The sequence below is a fragment of the Leptonychotes weddellii genome, chromosome X (assembly GCF_054177405.1).
Source record: "Leptonychotes weddellii isolate Sample4059 chromosome X, ASM5417740v2, whole genome shotgun sequence".
In the NCBI taxonomy this organism is placed as follows: Eukaryota; Metazoa; Chordata; class Mammalia; order Carnivora; family Phocidae; genus Leptonychotes; species Leptonychotes weddellii.
The window spans coordinates 10784663-10811212 of NC_138385.1; the positions used below are offsets into that span (position 1 = coordinate 10784663).

At 39.4% G+C, this 26550-nt stretch overlaps 1 protein-coding gene across 11 annotated transcripts in view; it reads left to right on the plus strand.

Moving 5' to 3' along the window:
* Window positions 1–26550, plus strand: part of ATP11C (ATPase phospholipid transporting 11C (ATP11C blood group)) — a 172948-nt gene that overhangs the window by 84983 nt on the left and 61415 nt on the right. For all 11 annotated transcript variants that reach the window (XM_081808177.1, XM_081808173.1, XM_081808171.1 and 8 more), the window contains 9 exons: window positions 2166–2246; window positions 4338–4445; window positions 16243–16371; window positions 18146–18249; window positions 20374–20424; window positions 21338–21402; window positions 21728–21809; window positions 22777–22927; window positions 23516–23713. In XM_081808177.1, coding sequence (XP_081664303.1) covers window positions 2166–2246; window positions 4338–4445; window positions 16243–16371; window positions 18146–18249; window positions 20374–20424; window positions 21338–21402; window positions 21728–21809; window positions 22777–22927; window positions 23516–23713 — 969 coding nt within the window. The remainder of the gene's footprint in view (window positions 1–2165; window positions 2247–4337; window positions 4446–16242; window positions 16372–18145; window positions 18250–20373; window positions 20425–21337; window positions 21403–21727; window positions 21810–22776; window positions 22928–23515; window positions 23714–26550) is intronic.

Here is a 26550-nt window from a genome sequence, read left to right on the forward strand (position 1 = left end):
TGATTTTATATGTTTCCAAAGTAGCATTTTTATTAGAAAACCTGTTGAGAATTTGTTACTTTCTTTAAAAACTTTCATGGATTTCATATCTTTGTTCATCCTAGAAGGACATATATTGTGTACCATTAAATACAGTGGCATATATTAAAATTGAAAATAGTTCAGATTAATAGTTTTACTTCATTAAACACCAGATTCAGCTTAATTGAAAATTTATCACTTTTCTTCCTGATACCAGTTTTGCTCTTCCTCATTCATTTACTTTTAAGTGTGAAAGCCTGGTAGACTTGATCTTCTCTATGTTCCTGCTAATGTTTTTTTTGTGTTTTGAATTTTAGGCATCTTAAATTGCCTCTTCCATCTTTTAAGTCTATGAGCTATTATAAGTTTTCCCTCACCAGAATTACCCCCAGAAAATTTTATTACAGTAAGGGTATTTTTTCCTCGTTTCATTTTTTAAACGAAGCAGAAACATCCCAATGAAATTGCTCAAATGCCTTGTTAATGTTAAGTGCTTCTGTTTATCCACTTTGAGGCTTTGAGTAAATGGTGCTATAATTTAATTTAGCCCTGCTACTTAAAACCAATCTGGGTTGTGATATGGAAAAGAGCTAATTTCAGTCTTAAATGATGGGTCATTTGAAAAAGAGCTCCTCTAGTGATCCATCGTAAGATATCTTACAAAACAGCATAAAATAAACTGCATACAAAATTATGCTCAGAAGAGTCATTCTTTGTCGCATGCCACGCAGTTCAGTTTGGTTCAGCGAATGTATACCAAGCACCTACTGTGTGCCTTGCAGTATCCCAGATAACAAAGATTCTAGCAGATACAATGACGATCAAGATACGGCTTTTCTGTCCTTAAGGAATGTATGTTACAGTCATGTATCCATTTAATTTAATGTGGTACAAGTCATAAAAGTAGCATGAGCGACATGCTGTGGGGATACAGTGGAAGTTAATATGTCTTTCTAACCAAGAGGAGCTTAAGGAGACTTCAAAGACTAGATGATATCTGAACTAAACCTTGAAAGATTAGCGCAAGTTAACCTGGTGAAGAATGCCAGATGGGTATCTCAGGCTGTGCACGAAGGCCCACAGCCACATAAAAGCCTGTGTCTCTAACTCGGGGGATGTGGCAGAGCCCGGCCTGGGTGGGGATTAGAGAAGAGAGCGAGTTGTGGGGTCAGATTGAACTCATGGTCCTCTGTCCCTCAGGTCTAGTCCTCTCTCAGTATTTGTTGTTTTAGTGAATGACAACATCTACCCAGCCGTGTTCACCAGACACTTAGAAGTCATCTCTCATCACCCCGACAAAAAATTCCTTGCCATTCCTACCATTTTAACCCTGAACTATCCATGGAAGTTCTTTCCATGTCTGCCGCTGCCCCCCTTGTCCAAGCCATCATCTTGTACTCGCATTATGGACTCCCCACTTACATTCTATTTTCCACAAATTGGGGAGGATGATCTTCTCAAAATGTAGTTTTGTTCATGGGACCTCTCCTTGCCTAAAAGCTTTAGTTATCTCCCACTGTGGGATAAACAATGAGCTCTAGCCTAGAGGACCCTGCTTGGGTTTGCCTCTGTCCCCCTCTCCAGCCCCATCTTACACCACACTCTGTCCTGCCTTTGGCTTCCTTTATTTGTTTACCTGTGCCCCCCCACCCCCGCGCTCCTACCATAGAGACATTGTATATGCGGTCCTCTGTGCTTGCCTGAAAGCTCATACTTCATCTAGTTAACTCAGCTTTACTCTTAAGATTTCAGCATTTCACTTGGTTGACTGTTTTCCCGTAAGCTGCTAGCTTTACGAGGGCAGGGACTATTCTCTATCTTATTTAAAGCAACATCTCTAGAGCCTGGCTAATGATAGCACAGGGGCTGAAAGAACGGTACTCAACAAAGAGATGGTAAATGATTGGTTCTATTTCATGGAAGGCGTTAATCCAAACTGGAATGAAACCTAAGCCTGAATTAGAACTGTTTCCTTACACTAACTGCTCTGTGGATTGCTTTTGTTTTAATGAAAGTCAACATTGACCCTGTTACCAGGATATGTTTTGTCTGTTTTTCTACCTGAAATGGTTGTAGCATATGAGTCCTGCATATGAGTGAATGGCTTATTTTCCTTTTACGTTCAATTTAATTTCTTTACCTAGGTCACAGTAGACACACCGACTAGCCCGGTTACCAGTGGACTTCCACTTTTCTTTGTTATAACTGTTACAGCCATCAAGCAGGTAAATTTCTTATTTACAATTATGCCTGCATTTCAGTCCCATCTGCTTTGAATTTCATTGCCAAAGGTCCTTTTTCATATTTATATAGTGGGCAGCATCCTTGATGGATTTAGTTTATATTTGATTCCTATTGAAAACATATTAAAATGACCATAAGGTACATCTTTAATTTCTTTTGCCCCTTTTTTCCTCAGTATTTGTGTTATGGGGTTGTAACCCTAAAAGAAAGAAGGTAGAAGGTACAGCTCAGTCAGGAAATGAGAGGCGAATTTTTAATGTGTATAAATTTTTTTCAGTGTGGCATATCTTTCTGAAAAATTCCCATTCTAGTGAATTTTTCTTGATGTCTAAAGCAGAGAACTTAAGAGCACAAGTACTTGATAATTTGTTGTCTTTCTTCGCTGATGCTGCCAAAGTGGGTGGTGGGCAGAGGTGACTTTTATTCTTGTTTTTCATCAAAGCTGACAATTGCCATGGTTTCTGATGCTGATGTCTTTGAAGTATTTTGACCATTCTATATGATGGTACCTTTGAAAAATTCCACATGAAATTGAAACTGCAAATGGGAAACTGGAGGTAAAGGGTGGGTTAGCAACGTTTATCATGTACTGGGACAGTCCACAGGACCTGACTAATTGCAAACATACTTTTAGACAGTACTTACCAAAGAGCTTTAAAAACTATCCTCAAGAACTTCGAAAATGAAGGTCTGTTTAATTTTATTTTGAACAAGGTTACCTTTCCTCTTGGGGTTATCTGGTCTTCTATCTTGCCTACCAGAAACTGCAAGAATATTTTTTCAAGTGTTTGGTTGCTAAATAAAGACTTTTGGAATGTTCTTTGCCTTAGGCTGTTAGGATTATTTTCTTTAACATCATAGAATTGCTGGTTCCAAGAATAGCCTGTATGGTTTACAAAAGCTCTTACTGATTCATTTTACTCCCTATACTAGTTCATGTTAGGGCCTTTCTTTCCTCACTGACATCACAGAAAGTGCCATAGGAAGTGATAGCCTAGCATTGTCATAAAGAGGGACAGAACAGGAATGAATATAGCACTGGAGAAAAAAAGTGGAAGGCGATCAAGAGATTTTTTTCAAACAGTTACATTTGAAAAGGTACAGACATTATTCTCAAGAAAAAAAGCAATGTGATGTAAAAAAGGAGAAGAGGTCATGCTCAAACAAATGAACATCCTCCTTCCTTAGTTCTTTTGGCTTAAATTTACTTCATACAAAAAAACCAAACTAAAATGAGCCATTAGACCTTTCCCTGATTACTTTTAACTCTAAAAAATGAATACCAGTTTATGATTTCCTTTACCACCAAATCAGTGGAGAATTTGACCTCCAAAACTTATCATGGATTCTGTGCCAAAATAATCCTAACTTGCCTTTTCTATTCTCTTTGCCTGGGGAGGAATTAGATTTCCTCAGCGATGATCACTCCCAACAGTCTACTACAGAATAATATTTTTAAGTGATTAGAGCTGTAAGAAAATAAAACCCAGAAAAAAAATTGTCACATTAAAAAGTAGAGAAATTAACATTAATTTGAATAAGTAGAATTAGAAGAATAAATTATAGCCTTTCACAGTTGAAGAATATTAAGGTTCTGATGCCTGTGTTTTCATTGATACTTCTCTGTAGAATGGAGAAACCTTCTATTTTTTTTTTTTTAAAGATTTTTTATTTATTTATATGACAGAGAGAGGCACAGCGAGAGAAGGAACACAAGCAGGGGGAGCGGGAGGGGGAGAAGCAGGCTTCCTGCCGAGCAGGGAGCCCGACGCGGGGCTCGATCCCAGGACCCTGGGATCATGACCTGAGCCGAAGGCAGACGCTTAACGACTGAGCCACCCAGGCGCCCCTGGAGAAACCTTTTAACACAGTAAATATTTACCTAAGGGGTATTTTGAAAGTGTGTCTTAGTTTTTGCTGTAAAAATGAACAGTGTTGTCTTTTTAGCACTGTGAGTTGAGATTAATACTATAAGTATCAATATCTGCTGGTGACTCATAGAGGGAGCTATAGAAATTTATTAACAACTTCACTGCATTATGTGAGCTTGACTGTAGTTATTTTTATTCTAGGGATATGAGGATTGGCTAAGACACAGAGCTGACAATGAAGTCAACAAGAGCACTGTTTACATTATTGAAAATGGAAAGCGAGTGAGAAAAGAGAGTGAAAAAATCAAGGTATTTTTGTGGTTCATCTTTTTTATTGTGGTAAAAACACAGCTTTTTAAAATACACAGTTTAGTGACATTTAATACATTCACATTGTTATGTAAATTTCAACACTGTCTAGTTCCAGAACATTTTCATCACCCCAAAAGATAACCCCCATAGGCATTAAGTAGTCATGCCACATTCCTCCCTCTCCCAGGCCCTGGCAACCACTAATCTTCTTTCTGTCTCTATGGACTTACCTATTCTAGATTATTTCATGTAAATGGAATCAGACACTATGTGGCCTTTTCTGTCTGCCTTCTCTTACTTAATGTAATGTTCTCAAGGTCTGCCTTCTCTTACTTAATGTAATGTTCTCAAGGTCTGCCTTCTCTTACTTACTGTAATGTTCTCAAGGTCTCTTCCTATTGTAGCATATATTAGTAATTCTTGCTTTTTATGGCTAAATATTCCATCATATGGCTATACATCTTTTCTTTATCCATTCATCAGTTGATGGACATTTGGGAGTTTTCCCACCTGTTGGTTATTATGAACATTGCTGGTATGAACATTCATGGTCAAGTTTTTGTTTGAACACCTGTTTTCAATTATTCGAGATATACACCTAGGAGTAGAATGGCTACATAACATGGTAGTTCTATGTTCAACTTTTTCATGAACCACCAAGTGGCTGTGCCACTTTACATTCCACCAGCAATGTATGAGAATTCTAAGATAGTATTATTTTTTACTATCAACCGAGTTATTTTTTAACCCAAATTAATCATTGTTGATTATTACCTAATAAGATCCCAGTCAATTAAGATTTTAGACCTGTCCATATCAGACAATATGTTTTGTTCCTAACAGATTGTATTTTTTTAACAGATTGTATTTTAATTGATAATAAACCTTACTTTTTTAGAGCAGTTGTGGGTTCACAGCAAAATTGAGGAAAGTACAGTTTTCACATATACCCCCTTTTCCCACATGTGTACAACTTGCCCCACTATCAGCATTCCATAGTGGTATTTTTGTTGCAATCCATGAACCTACACTGGCACATCATTATCACCCAAAGTCTATAGTTTTCATTAGGATTCACTCTTGTTCCAAATTCAGTGGCCTTAGACAAATGTCTAATGACAAGTATCCACCATTATTAGTATCATACAGACTCGTTTCGCTGCCCTAAACATCCTTTGTGTGTGCTTTGCCTCGTCATCCCTTCATCCCGCCAACCCCAGGTTACCACTAATCTTTTTACTTTCTCCATAGTTTTGCTTTTCCATAATATACTGTTAGAATCATATACAGTATGTAGCCTTTTCAGATTGGCTTCTTTAACTTAACAATATGCATTTAAGTTTATGCCGTGTATTTTCATGTCTCGATGGCTCATTTCTTGTTAGCGCTGAATAATCTTCCATTGTCTAGATGGACCAGTTTATGTATTTCACCTTCTGAGGGACATCTTGGTTGCCTCCAAGTTGTGGCAATTATGGACAAGGCTGCTATAAACATTTATGTGCAAGTTTTTGCATGGACATAAGATTTTAATTTATTTAATTTAAAGATTTGTGCTTATTGGATTGTATGGTAAAAGCATGTTTAATTTTGTAAGAAACTGCCAAGCTGTCTCCAAAGAGGCTATTCATTTTGCATTCCCACCGGCACCGAATGAGTTCCTGTTTCTCCACATCCTGGCCAACATTCGTTGTCAGTGTTTTGGGTTTTGGCAATTCTAAGAGGTGTGTAGTGGTATCTCATTTTTGTTTTAATTTGCATTCCCCTAATGACATAATGGTGTTCAACGTCTCTTCATATGCGTCCTTGACATCTGAATATCTTCTTTCATGAGGTTGCCTATTCACGTCTGTACCCATTGTTTAATCAGAGTGCTCATTTTCTTATTGTTGAGTTTTAAAAGTTTTTTTTTAATATTTTGGATAACAGTCTTTTATCAGATAGGTCTTTTATAAATATTTTATCCCAGTCTCAAAGTATTATTTTTTTTATTTCATTTTGTTGTGATCAAAAAGCATATAACATTAAATTGACCATCTTAACCATTATTTTAAAGTATAATCTCCATTTTATTTTTTTTTCCAGAGAACAATTTTTTTTCAGTGCTTAAGGACTTAGCTCCTTACGTGGGCTTTGGTGGAGGTGGTGGGGTAGCACCCTTAGGTCTAAATCGGGGTGGGGGTTGGGGTGTTGGGTCCTTCCATGCTTCAGGAGAGCCATCCTGGACTACGTTGCTGTGAATGGCGCCGCTCGCACAGTAATGTAGTCTCACAGCTTGGGACGCACATACGCCTGGAAGCCATTCGCTTTGGAAATGCCCCTGATGGCAGTGGCCTCTACTGTGGTCCCAGTAACAAACTTCTCAGTGGTTGTGCCACAAAGGGCCATGGCCACGTGCAGCCTAATATGGCCCTTTGTGGCACAACCATTATTCTTTCTTTTCTTGGTCATCTTGAAAGTGAGGCCCCAAGAGGGCCCAACGTAACCTTTTTTTTTTTAGTTTTTATTTATTTTTTGTAAAGATTTATTTATTTATTTGGGGGGGTTGGGGAGGAACAGAGGAAGAGAATCTTAAGGGAGACCCCCTGCTGAGCACGGAACCCCACAAGGCCGGGGCTCCATCCCAGGACGCATGAGAGTATGACCTGAGGTGAAACCAAGAGTCAGAGGCTTAGCTGACTGAGCCACCCAGGCGCCCCTAAGATTTTATTGTTTTAAAAAAATCTCTACACCCGTTGTGGGGCTCGAACTCACAACCCCGAGATCAAGAGTCATATGCTGCACCGACTAAGCCAGCCAGGCATCCCCCTCATTTAACTAACCATTTTTAGTGTACAATTCATTAGTGTTAAGTATAGTCACGTTGTTGTACAACAAATCTCTAGAATCTTTTCATCTTGTAATACTAAAACTTCATACCCATTAAACATGAACTCCCCCTACCTCCAGCCGTTGGTAAACACCTTTCTACTCTCTATTTCTATGACTGACTGCTTTCGAGAACTACGTCCTATGAATGGGATCATACAGTACTTGTCCTTTTGTGACTGGCTTATTTCACTTAGCATAATGTCTTCAAGGTTCATCCATGTTGTAGCATGTGACAGCAATTCCCCTCTTTTAAGACTACATAATATTCCATTTTATGCCTATACTACCTTTTCTTTATCAATTCATCTGTTGATGGACATTTGAGTTGCTTCCACCTCTTAGTAATGTAAATAATGCTGACAAACACAAGTATACAAATAACTCTTTGAGATCCTGCTTTGAATTATGTTAGATATATACCCAGAAATAAAATTTCTTAATCATATGGTAATTCTGTTTTTAATTTTTTGAGGAACTTGCATACTGTTTTCCATAATGGATATATCATTTTACCTTTGCACTTAGAGTGTACAAGGGTTACAGACTTCTCCACATCCTCTCCAGCACTTGTTAGTTTCTGTTATTTTGATGGTGGCCATCCTATTGGGTGTGAAATATCTCATTGTGGTTTTGACTTGCATATCCCAAATGATTAGAGATGTGGAACATCTTTTCACATGCTTTTTGGCCATTTGTATATCTTATTTGGAGAAATGTCTATTCGGATCCTTTGCCCGTTTTTTAACTGGGGTATTTGTTTGTTGAGTTGTAGAAGTCTCTTACAGATTCTGAATATTAACTCCTTATCAGATATATGATTGGCAAGTATTTTCTCCCATAGGTTACCTTTTCATTCTGTTGATTGTTTCCTTTGGTGCAAAGTTTTTAAGTTTGGTATATTCCGGTTTCTTTTCTTCTTTTTCTTTTTTTAAGTAGGCTCCACACTCAGCATATGGAGCCCAACACAGGGCCCGAACTCACGACTCTGAAATCAAGACCTGAGCCAACACCAAGAGTTGGACGCTTAACTGACCAAGCCACCCAGGCACCCCAATATATTTCCATTTCTAATGTTGAGGGTTTTTTTCCTGTACTTTGGTGTATGTCCAGGAAATGATTACCGAATCCATTGTCCTAAAGCTTTTCCCTGATGTTCTTCCAGGAGTCTAAAAAGTTTTACATTTAGTCCTTTTTATTTTTCTATGATTTTATTTATTTATTTGAGAGAGAGAGCACGAGCAGGGAGGAGGGGCAGAGGAAGAGGAAGAAGCAGTCTCTCTGCTAAGCAGGGAGCCCGACATGGGGCTTGATCCCAGGACCCCGAGATCATGACCTGAGCCGAAGGCAGATGCTTAACCGACTAAGCCACCCACGTGCCCCTTATATTTAGGTCTTTAATTAATTTTGAGTAATTTTTGTATGTGGTGTAAGGTAAGAGTCGAACCTCATTGTTTGCATGTGGCTATCCAGCTTTCCCAACACCATTTGTTGAAGAGACCATCCTTTCCCTATTGCATAGTCTTGGCACCCTTGTTGAAAATCATTTGGCCATATATGCAAGGGTTTGTTTGTGGGCTCTCTCTTCGTTGGTCTATATATTTGTCTTTATGCCGGTGCCATACCATCTTAATTACTGTTGCTTTGTAGTATGTTTTGAAATCTGGGAGTGTGGAGACTCCCCAAGTTTGTTTGTTTTCTTTTCAGCATTGTTTTTGCTATTTGGAGTCCCTTGAGATTCCATATGAATTATAGGAATTTTTTTTATGTCTGCAAAAAATGTCATTTGCATATGGGTAGGAATTCCATTGAGTTTGCAGATTGCTTGAATGGTATAGGCATTTAAACAGTCTTAAGTCTTCCAGTTCATCAACATGAAATGGCTTTCCATTTATTTTATCTTTGATTTCTTTTAGCAATCCTTTGTAGCTTTCAATGTGCAAGTCTTTAACTTCTTTGGTTAAGTTTATTCCTAAGTATTTTATCTTTTTTGATGTTACTGTAAATAGATACTGCTTTTTTAATTTCCTTTTTGGATTGGTCATTGTTAGTGTATAGAGATGCAAATGATTTCGAGTGTTGATTTTATATCCTGCAACTTTGTTGAATTCATTTATTAATTCTGACAGGTTTTTGTGTGTGTGGAATCTAGGGTTTTTTATGTATAATATTATGTCATCTGGAAACCAGAATAATTTTACTGCTTTTCCAACTTGTATGCCTTTGTGTGTGTGTGTGTGTGTTTGTGTGTGTAATTGCTCTGGCTAGAACTTCCAGTACAATGTTGAATAGCCATGCTGGGAGTGGATATCCTTGCTTTGTTCCTGATACTAGAGGAAAGGCTTTCGCTCTTTCCTCACTGAGTATGATATTAGCTGTGGGCTTTTCATATATGGCTTTTATTATGTTGAGGTCATTTTTTTTTTTCTCTAAGTTCATTGAGTGTTTTTATCATGAAAGAGTATTGAATTATGCGAAATGCTTTTTCTGCATTGATTGAGATGATTAAATAGGTTTTGTCTGTTGTTGTTATGTGTTGCATTACACTGATTGATTTTTGTGTATATCCTTTCATTCCCAAGGATACATCCCATTTGGTCATGGTGTGTGATCATTTTAATGTGCTGTTGGATTTGGTTGAGTAGTATTTGTTCAGGATTTTTTTTTCATCAATATTCATTGAAGATATTGGTCTCTAGTCTTCTTCTCTTATACTGTCTTTTCCTGGTAAAATGGTATCAGTAATTCTGGCCTCATACACCAGGTTTGGGAGTGTTCCCTCCTCTTCGATTCTTCAGAATAGTTTAGGAATTGGTGTTATTACTTCTTTAAATGTTTGGCATAATTCTCCTATGAGGTCATCTAGCCCTGCAGTTTTTTGTGGGGGGGGAGGTTTTCGATTCCTGCTTCAGTCTCCTCACTAGCTTTGGGTCTGTTCAGATTTTCTATATCTTTATGATTCAGTTTTGTTAGGTTGTATGTTTCTAGGTGTTTATCCATTTATTCTAGGTTCTCTTATTTGTTGGCATATAATTGTTTGTAGTAGTCTCTTATAATCGGGGGGAGGTGCAGAGGGAGAGGGAGAAGCAGGCTGAGCAGGGAACTTGATGTGGGGCTCCATCCCAGGACCCTGGGATCATGACCTGAGCCGAAGGCAGACTCTTAATGACTGAGCCACCCAGGCCCCTCTGCAAGATATTATTTTTAAAAGAATATTTCTATATGAATATGGATTAAAATATGAAAGGTAATAGAAATCAAATTCTCTAGAACAAGGGAAGAAGATGGGTGGAACAGAAAGAGAAGAGGGTAGGTGAAAATACCATTCCAGAAGGGTTCAGGATTGTGATAGGAATTGCTTAAAAATGATACTCTCCTCCCTGTACTTTTATCAAGCATTATCAGTGCTGAATTATTTATTAAATACTGGGAATTGTTGGACATAAGTTCTCCATATTCAGAGCGATAGGTAAATTGTCTTGCATCTTCTTTTAGTAATAATGGGGAAAAGGCTGCATACAGAGTGGGAGAGTTACCTGAGATTGACATAGAATGTTTTTTTTTTTTTTTAAAGATTTTATTTATTTATTTGACAGAGAGAGAGACAGCGAGAGAGGGAACACAAACAGGGGGAGTGGGAGAGGGAGAAGCAGGCTTCCCACAGAGCAGGGAGCCCAACGCGGGGCTCGATCCCAGGACCCCGGGATCATGACCTGAGCCGAAGGCAGACGCTTAACGACTGAGCCACCCAGGCGCCCCAGAATGTCTTTTTTTTTTTTTTTTTAAGATTTTATTTTCTTTATTTGACAGAGAGAGAGAGACAGTGAGAGAGGGAACACAAGCAGGGGGAGTGGGAGAGGGAGAAGCAGGCTTCCCGTGGCCCAGGCAGCCCTATGTGGGGCTCGATCCCAGGACCCTGGGATCATGACCTGAGCCGAAGGCAGACGCTTAACGACTGAGCCACCAGGCGCCCCTAGAATGTCTTTATATCACCTGTTTTTCTTTTCTGCATTCTCTGCATCCCATAGAAGACCCTCAACTAGAGTGGTTAGGATCTGAAGTTGCCAAACCGGTCTTAGAAACTCAGAATAAGAACCAAATGCAGCCTAAATGATTCATAGCATTAAATCTGTTGCTCCCAGGGCACTAAGTAAAATTGTGAAGCAAGTAAATGTTTCCCACATCTCTCCCTTTCTCTTGTTTCCTCTTTCTGATTTTGCTGTCACCCCCCACCCTCTTAGAAAGACCCCCCTCCCCATCTTCCACCTTTTGTTCATCAGGCTTCTTTGCATTGAGGCTGATCTCAACCAGGTATAATCTTAATTAAATCAGTTGATGCTATTGTGTAAAGTGCTGTTTGATTCGGCCCTTTCTGGAATACTTGTGTGTGGCAAGAAATGCCTATAAACTAAAAGTAAGTGTTTGATTGCTTGCCTGGGGAAGTGGGTAGACTATTGTTGAGTAAGAGAGTAAGTTGGTGTGTATCCTCAGTGCAGTGGAAATTTTTTGAAGGGTTTCAAAGCCAGGGAGTGACTTGCAGAAGAGGGTAGGAGCCTATATTACGATGACAGTAGTAGAGATGACAATAATAAAATAGTAATTAACATTTATATATAACATAAATATGCCAGGCATTCCCCTTCACATTATATTAACTGATTTAATCCTTACTTTATAACAATCCTATGAAATAGGTACTTTGATTATTCCCTCTTTACAAATATTAAAACCGAGGCACAGGGAGATTAAGAAACTTGTCCATGACGAGTAAGTGGAAAACCTGGGATTTGAAACAAGTTTGGGTTATGAATTGTGCTCATAACCACAACTTTGTACCACCTGTCTCATGATGAAGATATATGGATATATTCAGGATATTTTTTGGAGGTAGAATCATCAGGACTTAGTGATGTACTGGATGTAGGGAGCAAAAAAGAGCAAAGCAGAAAAGAGTAAAGATAGCCTTCTTGATTTTGGCCTGAGCAACTGGGTGAATTAAATAGAGCTATTAAACAAAAATGCTGGTTATTAAATAAGATGGAGAAGACCGGGAGAAGAATAGGTTTAATGACAGATGTGGGAGTGAAAAGGAAATCAAAAATTCCATTTTAGCCATGTTCATTTTGAGATACCTGTTAGACATCCGGATGGAATTGTCAAGCCTGGAGCTTAGATATGTTTGAGCTAGCAATTGAAATTTGGATTTCGTCAACATGTAGATGGCACATGAAGCCATGGGACTGGATCGAATCCTAGAATATAGAGAAGAGAGCTGACAAAGAGGGCTTGAGGAATTCCAAGGTAAAAAGCATGGTTCTTTGTAAGGAAGAGAATATGGGTTTTGGTATTGGAAATACTGGAAGAGTTTCTTCAGGTTTTCTGATTACTTCCTTTTTTGTATCCAGTCTGCTGATAAACACATGGAAGGACATCTTTTTTCTTTTCTAACTTTTCCTTTTGCCTTTTTTTTTTATAGTTTCCATCTCTGCCCAAATTCCTCACCTGCACATGTATGTTGTCTGCCTTTTCCACGAAATACTTTAATATCTTAATCACAGCTATTTTTATTTTTACATGCCTGTTTTTCATAATCCAAAATCTCAACATTTCTGGACTGGTCCTTTGCTGACTCCTTTATATCTTGATCTTAGGTCATTTTGATCTTGTGTTCTATGTGTCTTGTTTTTTTGTGTTTTTTTTTTTTTATTGATTTTTGGACATTGAATGTGAAACAGTGCTAGAGACCAAGGTAAATAGTATTTATGATCTGAAATGGGCACGCCTCTTCTGTCAGCCCATGAATGTGAAGGGTAAGTCAGTCTAGTCGGGAGTCGGGTTGTAGCTTTTGCTGTTTTGAGTATCCCACTGGAAATTCCAATCCCGGGAGCGCTCCATTGCCATTGCCTCGTGCTTTGTGTAGGGCCTGGGGGCCCAGAGGGCCTAGCTCAGTACTTCTGTTCCACCCGCTGCTTCCAGCAGGTCTGTGTCCCTGAGACTGGATGCCCCTCTCTGCCTTTTCTCTTCTCTGCCGCCCCAGTAGATTGCTATTTCTTATTGTTATTCATATTGCAAGTCTCCTGGGAGGAACAGAGTGATTTCTTGGTTCTCCTGCTCCAGTCTCAGTATTAAGCAGGGCCTAAGCACCTTTGCCTCACTACTGAATACTTGGTCTCAGTACTCCCACCCCACCTCCAGTGGCATTTGAACTTCGCCTTTTATTAGTGCTAGGGCCCCCATATCTGTGGGTTTTCTGTCCCATCCCGAGCAGCAGATGGTGTTTATTTTGTGTCTCCTCTAGCAGTGGTGATGTTTTCCTGAGACTAGCCCAGGGAGGGTTTCTTGCCTTTCTCCTAGACCTAGATGGCTTTTGCCTCAAATCGAGAGAAGGGTCCACGATTCTATACAGTAAGTTCTATACAGCAGGCTCCTGTGGGTCTCCTGTGCTCGTGTTTTCTCACCAGCACCCAATGGATGCCTGTAAAGAAGAAATGATGAGTGGTTATGATCTCCTCTTTTCTCTCAGGTTTGCACATTTCAAACTGTCACATTAGCTCCTACCAAGCCTTTAAGAATCGGTTCAAAATCTAATTGCTTTTCTTCTTCTGCCCTTTTATGGCAGTCATCTCTGGCTCCTGTGCCTTGTCAGTTGTGAAACAGTTCATTTCTCCTGTCTGTCCTCAGAAGGACTTTCCGCCCTTTGAAATTCGGTTCACTCGGTTGCCTCGCAACCTCAGCTCGCTGATGAACTAAAAAAACACATAATTTTGTAGATTATCTGTTCTCTTATTGTTTTTAGCATGCTAAAAGGAAACAGCCCCAGTTGAATGTCTCGGTGTACCCTGTTGTTCTTTTTCTTTAAAAATCCCTTCCCACTTCCCCCTTGCCTTAGGGTAAGGCCTAACCCCCTGAGCCTGGCCTGCCAGCCCTCTGAGATCTGCCCTCTGGCCATCTCACCAGCCTCAACTTGCACTCCAGGTACAGAACCTTTATAGTTCATATCTGAGCAAATCGTACACGTTGTAGAAGAAATTGTCTATTTGTGGTTTTTAGGTGCCTAAGAATCCTCTTCCATCCTTTAATGGGTGTTTCCTTCTTTTAAGATGATTTAGGATTTTGTTTGTTATTTCTCTTCTGTGTATTTAATCGTAGATTGTGGTTTTTTATGTAAGCAACATAAGTGTTTATGTAAGTGAGGAAGGAAAGCTCCAACAAAATATTATTTACAAATTAATTCAGTTACTGATGCTGTCGCTCTTGGCTGCTGATTGAGATTGGCAAGAAAATAAAATTGTTCGGAATAGGTCTTGAAATCCCCATCTTTCTCTGCCAAATCCTGTAGCAAATAGAAGACAGGTGTGTGTCATTTATTCAGCATTTCACAACCAGTGTGTCCAGGTTGGTGTGCTAGATATGGACTCCCTCCCAGAGTGGGTTGTCTTCTGCCACGAGCAGCTTCCTCCCTTTATCTGAGGTGCTGTACAAAACTGACACTTAGCATTTTCTCTCTGTGCCACAGTATGAAAAAGTTTGGGAAGCACTGAACTCTGGACGATTTCTTATATCCTTCCCCAAACCTGTTAGGACTATTCATAGGTTGGGAGTAAAGTAGTTGCCGTGTATTCGTAATAATTATCAAATGGTGAAAACGTGCCAGGTACTTGGCTAACCACTTTACCTGTGCTCATTTCGTGCTCAAACCAATCCTGTGAGGGAGTTCTAATCATCTGTGGCTCTCACCCTGAGCTTATATGGTGAAGCAGCAGAGCTGGGCCATAAAGTCACGTTACAAAGTCCTACCTTCTGGGGCGCCTGGGTGGCTCAGTGGGTTAAGCGTCCGACTCTTGATTTTGGCTCAGGTCATGATCTCAGGGTCATGAGACCGAGGCCCACATTGGGCTCGCGCTGAGCACAGAATCTGCTTGTCCCTCTCCCTCTGCTCCTCCCCCTGCTCTCTCTCTCTCAAATACATAAATAAGTAAAATCTTTAAGAAAAAGTTCTACCTTTTAACCATTATGATTTATTCCCTACATTTTAAATCATCTGCACTAGAAATGGTTCATGATTTCTTCTCATGTTTTTCCTATACTTGAGCTTCATGTACTTGCTGAGAGGAAATCGTTTCTCATGGCTATATTAATGGATTCTTTTTTTTTTTAAGTTTTTTTTTTTTTTTTTTGAGAGAGAGAGAGCATGAGAGAGGGGAGGGGCAGAGGGAGAAGCAGACTCCCTGCTGAGCTGGAAGCCTGCCGCGGGACTTGATCCTGTGACTCCAGGATCATGACCTAAGCCGAAGGCAGTCACCCAACCAACTGAGCCACCCAGGCGCCCGTTAATGGATTCTTCTGATAGCAGATGAATTATTGGAAAGTGACCTATTTGAAAATTATTTTTTTGTCGAATGTTATGGGAAAAACAGATGCCTCTCCAGTCAGCTAAGTTTTTCTGAGCACTGAAGAGGGAACCAGCACCCAACAGTAATAGCCGTTAGCACATGGAAGGCAAAGCATAGTGAAAGATGCACGATGCAGGGTAGGACAGTGGCTGCCCAGTGTTCAAGAAGTGCTCGGGTTGAGACATGCAATTTTTCTGGATTCATTCATGAACTGATAACGGTCATTGTTTATCGAACAGCAGTGCCAAAAAATGTCAGAGAGCAGATGGGTCCCCGGGTACTGAAATCGTTTATTTGAAATTAAAGTTCAGTAGTAAGGTAATCTGACTGCATCAATAAGTCCTTGTGACCTTACCGAGGATTCTGAATGTTGAATAATATTCTTCCATCATCTTTCACGTGGCATGGGATGCTGAGACACTCTTCTAGGAGCAGGAGCGGTCTCTTGCTACTCTTTTGGCTTTAGTTTGAGGTATGATGAATGCTTTGTTTAGAATTAAGAATATTTATATTTCTTTTTCTCTCTCTACTAGGTTGGTGATGTAGTAGAAGTACAGGCAAATGAAACCTTCCCCTGTGATCTTATTCTTCTATCATCCTGCACTAGTGATGGAACCTGTTACGTTACTACAGCCAGTCTTGATGGGGAATCCAATTGCAAGGTAACGGAAAGTAAACCTTACGTAAACATCTCGAGCTCAGGATAATCATACAGTACTGCTCCTGTCTTTTATCTTATATTTTCCTATTTGTGCAAGTTTTGTATTTGAAGGCAGCTTTTATATAATTGTGTTTGAACTTCTAAGCAATTACTCAACTTTAGGGAAAAAGTGTGGTATTCGGCGAGGAAAAGCCATGCCCCAAATAAAAGCCACCCCATTTTTTTTTTGTAGCACTGTTTGCATTTGATACTGACATATCCGATTCGATGTTTTATTTTGGCTTTTTAAAATGAATGTCGTTCTAGGCTTAAACTATGTAACTGTAAAAATAACTTCGTGTATTCTAACCGTCAGTCTATTTTTATTTTAAAAGTGGTGAATATTTTCTTTAAAAATGTTTATTCATGGCATATAGAAACTCTTACTTGGAGTAGTTTGATTGCTTTTTAAAAAAATACCTTAGGGTTTTGTTTGGCAAATGTTTGTTCATTGCAACTAGGAAGAATTATAAATGAGCTAAAGTAAGTTTGCTCAAAGTGGAGGATAACTTATTTCTGTGGTACTTTCTGGCAATCAGTTCTTGGCCATTGTCCAGAGCTCCACAGGGCATAAAGATGTATCCTATATATGCTGCCTTTAAGGAAGGGCACTAATGTGCTCACCTCTGTGTATATCCTTGAGGGCTTTTCTCTGCTTGTTTTTTCCATCTGGAGTCAAGAACCAGGACTCAGTATGTGAAACAGGAACTGAAATGCCTGTTAGATGACTAAAGCTGTACTTCAAGGGCATGGTGATGAATTAGTGCATTTAAACTGTTCAAAAACAAAGTTAAGTTTGAGGAAATGTCAAGATAAAAATCAAGAAATCTACCTAAAGATTCCCTAATAGGGGAAAAAGTTGTTTAGAGGAAGAAAACTTTTTAAGTGATTTCTTTTTCAATTAAGTTGATCCGATCAAATCAGCTAAAAGTGCATAGGTTTTCACAATCAGGGGAGAGCTTTAAATAGAGCTCAGGCAGTTCTGTAATATTCCCAGAAGACCACGCAACAGCTTTCCCTTCTGCGTAAGTGGTGCAGTCTTCGAGTCTGTGTTAGCCCTCCTTTGATGATTTATAAATGGGTTTATTGGAGCCTGCCTTGAGTTCTGGGGAAATCAAGTGCATAATATACACTAGTAGAATATCCCAACTGTCTGACTAAAGCAAGACACATCATATCACTGCTCCTCCTATGAAATGTAGCCTCTTTGAGCATTTTCAAAGTCATTAATTATGCTATTTTTGTAGTGGAACTATTAATGAGGCTTTTTCTTTCTATTGGCAAAATGTTAGCCTTCTTATGACCCGAAGGGTGGTTATTTATGTTCAATTCATGTGTATACATTGATATCACCATACTCTATGGTGAGCAAAATAACAGGTCTCAGTTCTATAAATAGAAGAAAAAGTAAATAGATTAAATTTTTCATTGGGTTTTCAGTTAAGGATATGCATGCTACAAATGGAATTTTGTCTGCTGTCACTATCAGGAAAAGCTTTTAGTTTTTTCATTACCTTTTAAATCCCTTTGCAGCAGGGTTATCTTTCTAATTATTTGTAATATATTTGAAGAATAATACCATAAAATTTAGTTAGTGGGAAATGTGCATCAGTATTTGTATTATTCTGCCAAAGCCTCTTACTAAAACATACTGTTACTGGAATAAGGTGGGTGTACGATTATGAAAAGAATCCCTTTTTCTTGGTTTTGCTTTTTCTTCTGCCTTTTGCATCTAGACACATTATGCAGTACGGGATACCACTGCCCTATGTACAGCCGAGTCCATTGATACCCTCCGAGCAGCAATTGAATGTGAGCAGCCTCAGCCTGACCTCTACAAGTAAGAATCACCTGCTCTTCGCCACCAGTATTGCAAAGAAACGCCCATCACTTTCCAGCCCTCCTTCATTCGTGTTTTTATGAGCTGTTCTTTCCTTCTGGCAGGGAAATGAATCAAATCAGCCTTGTTCACTACCAGCCTAAGATAAATCATTGTGGGCCCGGACACCTTACTTAGGATTTTTCTTTTATTTTTGTTATTTGTAAACATGACCATATATCAAATTTTAAGGTTATGTTATCCCATAAGGCTGCTCTATCAGATTCATGCATTAATCCGAGTTAATTAAAACATAAATAAACCACTTGATATGTCATCCAACATTAAAGAGAGGAAGGGGATATGGGGCCATGCACTATCCTTTTTTATGATGATTATGATGAACTGAGTATTGCAAATAGGCTGCTTTTTGTCTGCGGTAAACAGTTAAGTTGAGGGACCCATGAAATGGTGTAATTTCCCCTATTTTACTATTCTTAGGCTTTCTGGAGTAGATTTGCTGATTAACCATCATTGTGGGTTGTCAAAAATTTGGCATTTGATTTTTAAGACTGGTTAGTTTGGTTGATTAGAGCATGCTGTTAATGAGGCTAGAGTAACAAGTTTAATCCCCACGTGGGCCAATTAATCTCATTCTATTCCCTCCTACAGATGGCATCAATTACCCACGCCAGGCATCTTGTTAATGAATTCTGTTGGTCATAATAGGGGACCAAATGGTTGGATGTGGCTTAACACCAACGCACAGTAGTGGAAAAACAAAGTATTCATCCTACTACGAGAACAATGCCTTCCCTCCTTCCCATCATGCCTTCTTTCCTCTTTCCTTTCTTCTGTATCCACCCTGAGAGTAGGAACAGGGACCATAAAACAAAACAGCTGTTCCCTGCCTTCAGGGAGCTCAGACTTTGCAGGGCAGATAAAATATTAAAGCTAGGCTTATAGTACAGTGACACAATAGAATGGAGTAAAAGGCCCATGGGGTCACAGAAAAAGGAGTGACTGATTCTGCCTGTGTTAGAGACCAGTATATATTTTTGCATGTTTATATGGCAATGCCTAAATTTTTCAGTTACCTTAAATATGAAGGAGAATTTTAGGGCAGGGAAGGTTATTCCTGATTTCTCTGGACTAGATTGAGTGCCCTTGCTTTGTGACTTGAGAATACCTGTACTTCCACCACCCGAATGGTGATCATTTACATTGTAATTCCCTGTTAACTTGTCTGTCTGTAGTGGAAGGAACATGTCTTTCTGGCTTACTTGTGTGTCTCCAGCACCTACCACAGCACTGGCACTATTAATACGCGGTGAATAAATGAGCAGACCATCATACTTTGTCTCTATAGTAATCATAGTTCAATTTTTCTGAAAAACAATGATGCAAATTATAAAATACTCATAACTCTTGTTAAGGAGTTAGGCCGCCTTAGGCCATTTTTTGAGAAATGCAGATTATGGTGTGCCTCGCCATATTAAGGGATCAGATCACGCTGGTCAGATCAACACTGGTTGAGATCAGCCGAAAAACACAGGTTGGAAATTTCTGAGATGGTAATCAAAATGTTTGCCCTCTAAGACTCATGCAATGGTTCTCAAAGGGTGACCTTGGGCCAGCACAGCATCACCTGGGAACTTGTTGGAAATGCAGATTCTCACCTGAATCAAAAGCTTGGGGATGGGGCCCCGAAATCCCCACTTTAATAAGCACTCCAGTGAGTCTGATGCATGCACAAGTGAAAGAACCACTGAACTAAGGGTTTTGAAAGTTGTGTGTCAGCACCAGAAACCTCTCTTCACATGAATCTAAAATAGGTTAATTATTTATGTAACGTATAAATGAGCGGGGGTGTTCTGTGCATGCACAGTGCCAACTAGGGTTGGAAAATCGATTTCGAATCTTTGTGTTCTTATAATCCATAATATTATTTTTAAAATAATATGAAAATGTTACACATCTTGTTGGTTCAGCATAACTTTATTCCCAGAAATATAATAGGTTTTTGTAGTTCATTCAGTCTTACCTCTTTTGTATTATTTGTATTTTGATTCATTCCCATTTACATGGTATATAGATTTTTACCTTGATATAGAAGACATATTTGCCATTATGTTCTTTTTGCAGGTTTGTTGGACGAATCAATATCTACAGTAATAGTCTTGAGGCGGTTGCCAGGTTAGTTTGTTGTTCCTTTCATCTGTCCTTTTCGGGAGGAAGCGGGTATATTTCTCTTTAAAGCCCCTTAAAATACTCAGATACTTTTCTTTATAGAAAAGGATGTAGAGGTGAATAAACCTGGATTAACCAGCCAGCATCCCAGTAGGGGGGTGGTGTTGCAGGTGATGCTGATGGTGTCCAAAATCACAGAGCTCCAGGCCCTTCGACTGATACTCCCAAATCTGTCCTGGGCACTGTGCTTTTTGTTCTTGGTTGTGCAGTGGCAGACTATATTGGGAGTACACCTGGAGAACAGTGGCTAAGGGAGAGTAATTGAGGGATAAGGCGGTAGATAAAAAGCTGAGAGAATTACTTGGACTGAAGCAAAAGGAAAGGCTAATCATTTATAACGAAGCAATTCATATAAAAAGGGATATTTTCTTCCCTCTTCTATCATCCAGTTAATTACCTCAATTTTTCCACTTGGCCTTTATAAACCACGCTGAAAAGGAATTTAAACGCCAGGCGCCCAATGATTGCCCCAAAGGCGGGTTTACTCTCTCTAAATACGTCAGTGTATCTTTCCCACCTTGATGGCTGCTTCCCAGTCTTTTATTTGTCGCCTTTTCTGTTTCTTGCTGTCTACTGCTCTGTACTGTTCTTGCTGTCTGTGACTCAGAATCCTTTTATCTCTGTGCACCTCATTACCTCTGCGTGTTGCTGGCCACTCTTGTGCTCTGCTTCCAACTGTGCTGTGCCCTCAAGTGAGTTCAGAGGGAAAGATCTTTCAGCTCATCCTGGGGAGTAAGCATAATGATATAAGTGGAAGGATACATTTTGAACCCCTTGGAGATAGATGTGTGTTAGGGCAGAGTTGATGATGCTATATTTATTGGGCTGTTTGGATAAGCTGTGTTCATTTTTCATTTAGGTCTTTGGGACCTGAAAATCTCTTGTTGAAAGGAGCCACACTAAAAAATACCAAGAAGATATATGGTGAACACTTTTTAAGATCTCCTTATCAGAAATATGCTTTGTAAAGCCTGTGCATAAATAGTGCATGTTACAAATTGGACATTGCCGATAATTGCCACTCAGTCTAAGCCTATTTTTAGGTGTTAGGAATTTATAAGATGGGAAATAAACTAACTTTAAATATGACAAAGTATGTAGAATTAAAATTATATTATAAATGATATGTCAACTGGTGACTAGACTAAGGTTAAGAATGCCCACTTTTACAGATGGGAAAAATGGATAGACCCAAGTTGGTGGGGAGTTCGTTGGCACCTAGTTTTCATTGTCTTCTTTTATTCCTTAGGAGTTGCTGTTTACACTGGGATGGAAACCAAAATGGCTTTGAACTACCAAGGAAAATCTCAGAAGCGTTCTGCTGTTGAAAAGTGAGTGTGCACCACCATTTCTTTAGTAGCAGTCAAACTGTGATATAGTCAGTTTTCAGTAATTCCGAATAACAACCATAACAAAAAACAGCATCAATTATAATAGCAGCTACCACATTGAGCACTTTTTATGTTCCAGAATTGTGCCCAGTGATTTGTATGTCTGATTTTGTTTAATCCTCTGAGCAGCTCCATAGAGTAACTCCTATTAGCCTGTCTGCTTTACAGATGAAGAAATGGTCTCCGAGATGAGTGACTTACCGAAGCTTGTGGAGCTATTCAAGGGCAAAGTTTAGTTGAAATACAAATTTATTCCCTTTTGCTGCTGGATAGTGGTTTGGGTTCCTTTAGTTGCTTTGTGTAAGGAAGTTCAACAATGTAGATAATAGTCTCCTGCTAGAGCTTCAGGCCAATTGCTACAGCATAGACCTTGCTCTGTCGTTGCCATGGATATCCCATGTATCAGTGGCACCCTCTCCATAGCCCTACTTTCAGATTAGAAGAATCCATACTAAATTTGAGGATTTCACATTTGCTTCCCCACCCTCTACTGCAAATTCTTAGGATTTGGGGAAATGGAAACAACCTACTCTTTCTGTAAGGGTTGAGTAGGTACTGTGTATGCGTGTGTGTCTCCTGTCACTTTATAGGATCCTAATTTTTTTTTTTTAAAAGGTGTGTTAAGCTAGTCAGCCACTGCACTTTGGGGAGCATTGGTGACCAACAAACAGGTCAGGACTGGCTTTTCCACTTTACCAGCTGAGAATAAGGCTTTTGCAGTGATAACTGCAGTTCATATGTACAAGCTTGTGCTGTGGTTACACATTGTACACAAGAGAAGCTTTAGGAAACTGAACCATTGGGTGCCTGGGTGGCTCAGTTGGTTAAGGAAACTGAACCATTTAATTTATACGTGGTTGATATCTTAAATATATAGTTTTTAAATCCATAATATCTTATTTTTCAGATCTATTAATGCCTTCCTGATTGTGTATTTATTTATCTTACTGACCAAAGCTGCAGTATGCACTACTCTGAAGTATGTTTGGCAAAGTAACCCCTATAACGATGAACCTTGGTATAACCAAAAGACTCAGAAAGAGCGGGAAACTTTGAAGGTAATTGGTTTTATGCTGAAACTTTTAACTCTTGCTAAAAATTTTAACTCTAGCACTTTGTGACCAAGCCACGCTTTATTGAAATGTTGTTCAGATTATGATACTTTTTGTTAGCTTCCGTGTTTTCTCTTGGTTGTATGGTAGCCCTAAGCCATTAGCTATTTAAGAAGTTTTATAGTATTTTTTTCTTTTACTTTAGGCATCTGTGCTTATTTTTAGCTCTTTAGTTAAGACTTTTAAACAACTGAGCAAGAATCTCTGGCATGTGACTATATATGATGAGGTTGTGATATATCATGATAAGAACATAATAAATAGATTCCTACACAGAAACTTTGATCCTACATTCATATTGGGGGAGGGCAGAGAATTTAAGGAAGTGAAAAAGTGTTAAGTCAACAGGCACATTTACTGAAGTATAACGATAAAATTGAGGGTGTTTTTAAATGTTTTCACATACTGTCTTTATAGCAAGAGCAGTGCTTTCAGCATTGATATAAAAAGATAGAAAGGTAACTAGTTCTTTATTTTGTACTTGTTTGCTAGAACTGTGTATCTAATCAGCACGAACTATTTCTTTTGTTTTAGGTTTTGAAAATGTTCACTGACTTCCTGTCATTTATGGTTCTATTCAACTTTATCATTCCTGTATCCATGTATGTCACGGTAGAAATGCAGAAATTCTTGGGCTCCTTCTTCATTTCATGGGATAAGGACTTTTATGATGACGAAATTAATGAAGGAGCCCTGGTTAACACATCAGACCTTAATGAAGAGCTTGGTCAGGTTAGAATGTATTTTTACTTAAAATAAGTTAATATTTTGAAAATACCTGTTCTTGTACTCTGGCTTACCAATATATGTGACCATTTCCCATTTGGAAACGTGATTCAGATATTCCTTTATAAAGCAGGCATATAATGAAGACAAGCAATGTTTTCATAGCTGTAGCCTTAATTATTTTGCTGGCATTTTTGAGGAGTATCCCAGTTTGTATATTAAATTTGAATGTTACGGAAATTTTCTTTAAAACTCACCTGGTGATGGTGTAAGATTATGGGCTGTTGCTTTGGAACAGACACATGTAGTTAAGTCCTCATCACTGTCTGTTACCATATGGGGATAGACTATCGGGTAGTAAATAAAGCTATTTTGTAACTGGGTTTTGTTCCATAAGCAACATTGACCAGAGTTGTCCTATTGACGTTTCTTGGTACATTTCTGATCAGACGGAATACATTCCTAGCAAGCAGAGTTGTTGATTCCAGTGCAGGAATTTAAATGAAGGCAAAATGTGAGGGCATGTACTCCTCAAAATGCTTTTTGCTTTATATACCAGCACAACCCAGGCTGTGGCCTCATTTCTAACCCAGGTGCATTTGTTTTCCAATGCAGTGCAGTCTAGCTGTCATTCTTCAAATGATGACTTCATAGGTGCTTTTCTCATCAGTATTGAGAAAGTTTTTCCCTTTGTCTGAATTTACTGTGTGTCACGTAATGATCTTCACAAGCTGGGGGAATTTTTTGGCTTTCATTTAATTCTCATGATATTTAGAATGTCAAGGCTGTGGAAATGTCATTTCTATGACTGGGAGATGCAAATTCAGTTAATGGAACTGTGTGGCTGGAACAGGGCCTCACACTTGTTTTAAATGGTGCCAAGTTGCATCTACACCTCAAAACTCGCTTCCTGAATTTAGCCCCCTGCTGCCCCCGCTCTTTCTGTTCTTTACCCAGCCTTACCTAAACTGAAGTGCCATCTTAGCAACTACAGTCAAAAGGGTGAAAGGACACTCCAGATAGCATTTTTGTTGAGCCCTAACTACATGACTCCAGGATCCCAGACTGTGGAATCTGTATCCCACAGAGATACTGAGTCACTAAGGATAGAACAAGAAATGAATGAACAAATGTTTTTTTCCCCTTAGATATTGTTCCCAGAAGATTCTTTTGAAGGTGACTTCAGCTGCCACAGCTGACCTTAGTTAGCCTTTTTAAACCAGAAATTTTCATCCAGGAACAGAGCTGTCTGAATAGAACTACTCTAGTCCCAACAATAAGCATCCATCTACAGCATTGTTGCATGAAAAAAAATTGAGTTACAAGCCACCTCTGGTGAACTTTCCCTGACAGGTGATTTAGTTGAGTAAATCTGCCTGTTCTAGATCCAGTGCCTGGCTCTCTGGATTCACCTACCCAAGGATGAATGTGGCGATAGCCCCGGGTACTGCAAATAGAACAAGCCATCATGGCGCACGTGACTCCTAATGCTCCCTAGAGACAGGCAGGATCTCCAGGGCAGATGCCACTAAATGAGATTCTTTACATCTTTCAGATCCGCACCTCAGCAATGTAATCTTATTTCTATCATTCAGGCTGTACTCACACTGCCAAAAGTAAAGTAGAGCTTTGGGTAATGATCTGGTAAATTTGATCAGTGACAAGAAACTACAGTTTTCATTTCAACCACCACTTCTTTACCCTACCAAAACCTGCCTTTCTGGCTGTGATTGTCATTTAGTCAAATCACTAAGTTAATAGCCAGACCACCACTTTAATTTATATGGTGTAAAAACAACTTGCCTTCATTATCAGGTTATATGTGTGGAAACTACCTGAATGAAAATGCGAAGTCTTGAAATAGTTTCCTGGGCCATTTAGCATTCAATGGACCAGTACACACAAAATTAAGTGTAACTGGTTTCCTCCTTGATGAGTCATAATTTCAGATCTGTAGGACTTTTTATGTTATAAAAAGCAGTGTCAATTAGGTCCCATCAATACCATTGCAAATACTTGCTTAATCTCTTTTAAAACAACCACATTGAGGGGCCCCTGGGTGGCTCAGTTGGTTGAGTGGCCAACTCTTGGTCTTGGCTCAGGTCTTGATCTCGGGGTCATGGGTTTGGGCCCCGAATTGGGCTCTATGCTGGGTGTGGAGCCTACTTTAAAAAACTGACCCACACTGATATTTTAAAAATGGGAAGATATGTTTAGGACAGTGTTTGACTTGAGAAACAAAAAGAAGTAGGGGCGGCTGGGTGGCACAGTTGGTTGAGCAACTGACTCTTGGTTTTGGCTCAGGTCATGATCTCCAGGTTGTGAGATCCAGCCCCAAGTCGGGCTCTGTGCCCAGCGTCGAGTCTGCTTGAGATTCTCTCTCCCTTGCCCTCTGCCTCTCCCGCTCGTGCACTCTTTCTCCCCCCCACCTCTAAAATAAATAAATCTTTAAAAAAAAAAAAAACGGAAGTAGACTGTGCAGTTGGAAAAGAATGGAGTCTTTTATGATCAGGCATCAGTCCTTTAGGCAACCAAATGGTTTCAACCCATCTTGAAAATATTTTGGGGTAGCCTCCTGCCTTTTTTTTTTTTTTAAGATTTTATTTATTTATTTGACAGAGAGACAGCGAGAGAGGGAACACAAGCAGGGGGAGTGGGAGAGGGAGAAGCAGGCTCCCCGCGGAGCACAGAGCCCGATGCGGGGCTCAATCCCAGGACCCTGGGATCATGACCTGAGCCAAAGACAGACGGTTAACCAACTGAGCCACCCAGGCACCCCAGCCTCCTGCTTTATATCCCCTTCAAGTCTTACAGCTATGCCTCATGGTGTGTCTGGGTATATA